The sequence below is a fragment of the Daphnia pulicaria genome, chromosome 6, assembly GCF_021234035.1.
Source record: "Daphnia pulicaria isolate SC F1-1A chromosome 6, SC_F0-13Bv2, whole genome shotgun sequence".
Classification (NCBI taxonomy): Eukaryota; Metazoa; Arthropoda; class Branchiopoda; order Diplostraca; family Daphniidae; genus Daphnia; species Daphnia pulicaria.
The window spans coordinates 22,782,950-22,790,005 of NC_060918.1; the positions used below are offsets into that span (position 1 = coordinate 22,782,950).

A 7,056-nucleotide genomic window follows, 5' to 3' on the forward strand; every position below is an offset into this window, starting at 1 on the left:
AAACTTTCATTTATCGATTCCCACGAATTTCACAGGTGACTACTTGTCCAATGGACTTGTTTATAGTCTCTGCCCACTGTTTTATTATGAATCAGAGTCGATATGGCGGGATTAGACTTTCCATCACTCAAACATTTTTGACATTTCTGCATATTAATTGCCCCCCAGTCGAAGAAAAGAAAGGAGTTTAGTCGGTCATTGATATCTGTAATAACTGCATTCCTCTCTTTCTCTCTCTCTCTATCGGTTTTATCTGTCCTTGTGTTTTTTCGCTGCTCTTATATTTTTAACATTTCGAGAGTGGCCAACGAAAAAGTAACAAAGATTTTTAGATAATACTTTGCGTTGCTATCCAGAGCGTGTAAGTCCATAAAAGTAGATTTTTTGGTCAACTCACGCGGGAGAGATGGAAAAAGAAAAGCTAAAAGATTTATTTGTTGTTGTTGTATCTCATTTCTTTCGTTTGCCTCGTTCCCCAATTATTTTCTGTTGTGTGGAATGAAGCCAAAGCTAATCATTTGCATTGTGATGAGCTAGAGGAACCACACACAGAGATGGAAAATAATAATAAACAGTCGGTCCTCTTCTTCCACTTGGTCATTCGGCGCTTTTTTTTATAACATCCTTTCTGTTTGTGTGTGTTCTAAATTCCCCTGGGCCTCTTGGATATTTTTAGCCGCGGGATCCAATTCGAAATCGGAAACTTTTTCAAACGATCAAAAAATGTTTTCCAGGAGAGAAAATATAGTATTTCCTCCTTTTAGAAATTTTAGCCGTGCCAATAATAGGCCAATCACGATCGACTGCATATAGTCCACACAACAAGTGAACGAGAGTGCCCCTTTTCTCCCGGACCAAAACCACCGGCAAAACGGAGTGGGGGGAAAAAATAGAAACGTCGGTATAGTTATAATCTTTTGCTCGACTTTTTTTTTTTTTCAAATGGCGAAACTTTGCAGCAGCAGCAGCCAGCGACTGTGTGTGTGTATTTCCTCCTGCATTATTCTCTATAGAAGGATGCAGGTGCGCCTAAATGTAGGCTAGAGCCAAAAAATGCCGAGATATCAAATTTATACACTAACAGACGCTGCTGCTGCTGCTGCCGAGACTGTGACTGTGTGTGTCTGTAAGTATCTCTTAACGAGAGAGAGTTGCTCCAGGGGGTGAAAAATAAAAAGTCGTGAAGCACGTTCTCTTCTTCTTTCTTTCGTTCGTTCGTTCGTCTTCATTCCCGGTGAAACCACACCCACATTAGCTGCAGGCTCTGCGGTGGTGGCGGCGGAGGAGGTCGCTCCGTGACGCCGTGACGCAGCCAGCCAGCCAGCCAGCAGCTAAAGGCGACGATACGTCGCCCGTTTCCGTTCAGTTGGCGTCAGACTCGCCGTGAATCCACAACAATAGGAATTCGTCCGTCCGCAATTTTGTCTCTCTTGTTTTCCGACTCTCCGCTGGACCGTATTTTGTTCATTCATCCGTCGAGCCCAAGATGCCGCATAGTGAAAGTGCATTCCACAGTGACGGTGAATGACACATTGTTCTCCGTCTCTTCATTCATTCCAATTGAAACAATCTGAACAACTATCCTTCCGCAATTGCATCTGCTTCTTCTCTTTGACTGTTATTCCGCATTGCTCGGAAGACGATGGACCCTTAGACAAATTTCGTTTCAAATCGGGGCGGATATGGACTGAAGTTTTTCTTGTCGTTTTATTCTTCCTATTATTGAACTTTCTCACGTTTTCGGCGAGTCTTCAGTGTTCACATCCGCAGTGAAATAATTGTCCCCCGTGTGTGTGTGTGTGTGTGTGTCACCTTGGACCAACTGGCGGAAAAGAAACAAACAAAGTCATTAACGTTTAAATTTTGACAAGAAAAATAAGAAACTTTTTCGTTTTTTTTTTTTTTTTGGTTTTTGAATTTTGGCGCGTCAAATTCGTTTGATTTGAAAATTTAAAAAAAGAGCGATACGATCACGCGATCGCACGATGGAAACGATCGATTTCGGATGTCAGGTAAGGTGTCTGAACCGGCAGCGGTTGATTCCTGGCTCGACGCATCCGCAATTGAACCAATGCGCCTCGCAATTTTTGGCCAAAGTCAGAAAGGAAGTGATGACTTCCGATTCGCCCGCCAGCACCAGCAAATTGCCGGAAGTCGGCTGGATGAAACTCAAACTGAGCGAAAGGGGCTTGCGCATTCTTCCGCCGCCCACTTCCTCCATGTCTTCCTCCTCCTCGTCTTGCGCCTCCTCGACGACGTCGTCATCGACGTCCGGAATGCGGAATCTTTCGCTGCAGCAGAAGAGCCGCAAGAGCGACGAAGGATTCGAATCGGACAGCGACACGTCGATCCAGCCGCACAACAATTCCGGCGGAAGCAGCAGCGGAGTCAACAGCAGCAGTTCGGATATCGACGAAGCGGATGAGGTCATCCGCAACAAGAAAATCACCGTCAACGTCAACGGCGGCGATTCATCCGATTCCGACTGCCCGGCCGAGCGGATGAATGACCTTTTGACGGTTCCCATCCGCTGCGCCCTGTCGGACATCCTTTCGTGCCAACATCCGCCCGCACTGGGCCGCCATGTGGTCCTATTGACACTCCGCTCGGCAGATGACAGCGCCCTGGATATCCTGGCCCTGGAATGCAGCGCCGAAGAGCCGGCCCGGATTCTGACGATGCTCTGCCAGAAAATCCAGGCCAGTGGTACGGGTGGTGGCGGTGGCGGTGGCTCTGTCAATGCTGGCACTAATCATCCGGCGCCGTCTGCTGCTCCGCCGACATGCGCAGTTGCGACGGGCGACCCTCCTGGAACAACATCGCCCGGGAAAAAGAGCGGCCCACAAGCGTCAGCTGTCGTCAGTAATGGCCCAGTCGCGGCCAAGACAGCGGCCGTGTCGATCCAGTCGTGGTCGGACAGGGACCGTGACAAACGGACGCTGGATGCCATCCTGGTGGATTCGAAGCATTCGTCGGCGTCGGACATTGGCGTCGGTCCAGTCAAGGCCCAGAACATCATCCGCAAGTTGGAGCGCCAGCATTCCGAATGGAGTTTGATCCAGCGTCGCACCCACGACGGATTGACCCACCTGCAAATCTCGAAACAACAAAAGTCGTCGTCAACTTTCCTAAATCACACGGGCGTCGCCGGTGGCGGTGACGTCGGCGTCGGCGCCGGTGGTATCCGTGGCCAATCCAACGCCTCGGTGCAAACCGCAACATCCGGCGGAATGTTGAACAACAACAGCAGCAGCAGCAGCAACAGTAAGAAGGGCATGCCTTACGGCGGCCAGTTGGCCCGCCTAGAAACGGCCCTGGCCATCACCAACAGTCATCAGGGACCAGGCAGTCGCAGTAGTGGCGTCGGTGGCGTCGCCGCCGGATTGAAACGATCCGAAACAACGACGGCCATGCATCAAAAACTGTCAAAGAGCAAATCTTCCAGCTCATCCGTGGCTTCCGGCTCTTCCCCCTCGCCGCCCTCGTGCATTTTGAGTCTACAAACGCCGGAATTGCCGATGGGGCCGTCCGTCACCGGATTGTCGCCGGCCGAGGTGAGCGACGCCTCGACTTCGACGTCGCAATCTCCAACCCCGCCCCTGCCGCAATCACATCCGCCCACGAAAACATCCCGCTGGTCGTTTGGTGCTCCGTTCCGGCAACAACCACAACAACAACATCCTCAGCGTCTCCATTCTCCGGAAGCGTCTCGACGGAATACGAAATCCAATCAACGGGGCAGGTCGTCCGAGCGCAAGTCGTCGAAATTCGACGCTCTGTCCACTTCCAGCGCTCCGCAGACGGGCAAATCATCTGAACTCAACGGCCTTTTCGTTTCCTCCAGCGGAATGTTGAGCATCAAATCCAACAACAACAACAACAACAACAGTAAAAAGAATTCTAAATCGTCGAAAAGTCTGCCGGAAATCCTTCAGGTTCAATCGCCAATTGTGGCACCTAAAATCAAACGGGATCCTTCCAAGACGAGATCCTTCCTGATGAAATTGACGTCGTCCTCCAGGAAATCTCCCACTCCGCAAACACCTCCTCCGCCGTCCAGCACCTTGTCGCTCAATAGCGACAACCAGCAAAGATGTGGCGGCGTCGATCCGGAGTCGATCCATCGGTCGCAGCATCCGCTGAAACTGCAGTCGCGAGGCCGGTCGTTGATCCGACTCCGTTCGTCGACCCGACTCCAATCGCCTCCGCCGCCCGGTCACAGCGGCGGCCAGACGTTTCTCATACCCACCAAATCCGGACAGGAATTGACGCGCAACATTTACCCGAAAGAAGGTCCGGTCACTCAGTCGTCATCCCAGCAGCAACAACAACAACAACAACAGGCACTACACCAACCCGTTTTCCACCTGTTGACGGGCCACAATAACAAGAACCCTTCCGGGCGGCTCCGCTACAGCAACGGTCCGCCGCCAGTAGCGGCCATGTCCAACGGTTGGGCCGGTTATTGCTGGAACGAAGCGGCGGCAGCTGGTGCACTCGTCCGTCATCCAATTCCGCAATATCCGACATCGATGGACGCTAATAACAACCAACACCTCCATCAGCAACAACAGCAACAGCAGCAACAACAACAACAGCAATGGATTTATTTCCATCCGCATCCCGTCCATCATCCGGCGCCACCCCCTCAACCGCCACCCACTTTGATCAAGGCGGGAGATTTCAATAAATTGCGGCTCCAGCGATCCAGGAGTCAAAGCCCCGGACGGATGAGAAGTAGTCAAAGGTAAAACATTTTCTGGGTGGTTCTTTTCCCACATTTTTGTTTTTCCAAAAATAGAATTTTGAAATAAGACGAAAAAGAGAAAATGGAAATTGATGGCTGACTCTTCTTTTTTGTTGTTGTTGATGGCAAATGATGAAGGTGGTTACCTCCTCCGCCTCCACCTCCGCCAGCTGGTCCGCCATCCATGGGCCACTATTACGCCTTGCCGTCGCCCATCCACCAACAGCCGGTGTCTCTTCCGCCGGACATGTCCCACATGTTGTCGCAACAACAGCACCGATCGTCCGCTCAGACATCGCCTTCGTCCACTTCGAATTCTTCCAACCAGGACCTACTGTCGGCGGCGGCCAGATCTTTCAGACGTTCCAAATCCACCCACACGCGGATGTCAAGCCGCAGCCAATTGGCACCATCCAAATCGAGCAGCCAAAACAACAGCAACAACAACAAGGCCGTGACGTTTCACGCCTTCGCTACCGTCCAGTTGGTCGATTAAAACAAATCACCCTCCCCCCCCTTGATTAAACAATTTTTCTTTTACCAAATTACCTAATTAAAAATAGGGAATCATCTTTCGTTTTTGTTTAGAACACACAACAACATGTCTGTGATGATGTTTGATCATTTTTTTTAAATATTTTTATTATTTTGGTTGTTACATAATTTGGTGATTTGATGATTGTGTATAGACAAATATATCAAAGCGCTCGGATAAAAACAAGACAAAAAGGAACCGATTTTCTTTCGATGGGGGGAATGGATCGTGAGGATGAGGCGTCGTCGGCGACGTGATGGAAGACCCCGACGACCTGCTGTACGTCGTACAGACGGATGGTTTTCTCGATTCGCTTTCTTCTTCTCATCCGCCATCAGTCGAATTTCGTGTGTTTGGATAGAGAGAGAGAGAAAAGACAGATGTCTAACATTAAGATGATGATATTCATTTTGGAGAGCCTATAGCTTTTTCGGGTCCTAATTTCATCTTTTTGCGGATGCTATATTAAAGCGGATGGACCATGTAATTGCATATTGTTTGCGATAGAGGATATATAGACGGTGCGCAGCCGTGTATAAATAATAGTATTTGATTGGCCATCTCTTTTATTTTAACTCTCTTTATCTCTTTTGCGGAGAGAGAGAGACTCTCTCGATCTGGAAACGATTATGCGGTTTCCGGTTGTTTGGAAAGTCCCTTCTTTTATTTAAAAACTTGTTGCAACTCTTTACGTGTGTAGTTTTGCGGGTGGTGGGGGCTATATAGATCGTGGCGGTGGTGGTGGGGGGGGGTCCGGTTTATGTTTATCCATGCACATGGCACAGTATAAAAGAAAGAAAGAAAAATATCATTTCCCCCATTTCTTGTTTGGAAAAATTGTTAGACCTCGGTGCAGTGTACTGCACGTTAATATACTTATAAAACGTTATTGCTTTTATGAGAGAGAGAGAGAGCCCCCCCGGGGGGGTAATATGTAGTTAACGTAATATTTGAATTTTCGGAATGAACCAGCAGCTAGCATAAACATAAAGATACGAGCGACACACTCTGGCGTCTGGTTGCTGGTAGGAAAACTTTCTACTTGTTATAAGATTTTTTTTACACTCTAGATGAAACTATATAATATAAGATGACTATCAGAGATAACACTTTGCATATAACCCTCAAATAAAAGCTCCTCTTCTTACCCTAAACTCCCAAAAGAAGTCGGAAGAGAAAACGACGACGAGTCCAGGATTAATTTTAACGACATCATCTCGTCGAGCTGAAATATTATATGGTACTTTCAACCGTGCTCTGTGTGTGTGTGTATATATATGTATATACTACATATGCGCTCTATAATCTATTCATCACGAGCATTAAAGCGCACGGTGGATGGATGTAAAAAAAAAAAACCTGCCGACGCTGGGGTCTGCCCCATACATCAAACAAAAAGTAGAAGCCCAGGCGAAATATAACTAGAAAGTTTCGGGAGGCCCATCGCAAAAGTAAAAAAAAAAATAAAATAAAAAGTCACACACGTCAGATTACATAACGGAGGCCGGGAATGAACGGAAAAAAAAACACATTTCCGTGAAATGATGAATTTCTTCATTGTTAACATTTGACACTGGCCACTTTTTCGATGTTATTTGATGTAAAAAAGAAGAAAGTCCGGAAACTCTTGTTTCTGGACGACGGAATGATGAATTCCCAGTTATATTCCCAGTTATATATTCGGTCGTGATGCTGTTGCGGGAGGAAAAGGCCCATCTGTTCGGATTATATGCACACACATGAATTATTCTTCCGTATGACACACATCTGAGAT

The 7,056-nt window shown here is 48.0% G+C and overlaps 1 protein-coding gene across 1 annotated transcript; it reads left to right on the top strand.

Annotated features, from left to right (window-relative positions):
• Window positions 1–983: 983 nt before the first annotated feature.
• Window positions 984–5,487, top strand: LOC124342578 (putative uncharacterized protein DDB_G0277255). Its single transcript, XM_046795579.1, has 2 exons — window positions 984–4,747; window positions 4,886–5,487. The coding sequence occupies exons 1-2, from the start codon at window positions 1,986–1,988 to the stop codon at window positions 5,241–5,243; spliced, it is 3,120 nt and encodes a 1,039-aa protein (XP_046651535.1). The 5' UTR covers window positions 984–1,985; the 3' UTR covers window positions 5,244–5,487.
• Window positions 5,488–7,056: the final 1,569 nt, after the last annotated feature.

Bases quoted from the DNA above. Each gene is read 5' to 3' on its own strand.
- LOC124342578 (XM_046795579.1), top strand. From the start codon at position 1,986: ATGGAAACGATCGATTTCGGATGTCAGGTAAGGTGTCTGAACCGGCAG. The intron at 4,748-4,885 runs GTAAAACATTTT...CAAATGATGAAG, and splicing joins CGGATGAGAAGTAGTCAAAG to GTGGTTACCTCCTCCGCCTC.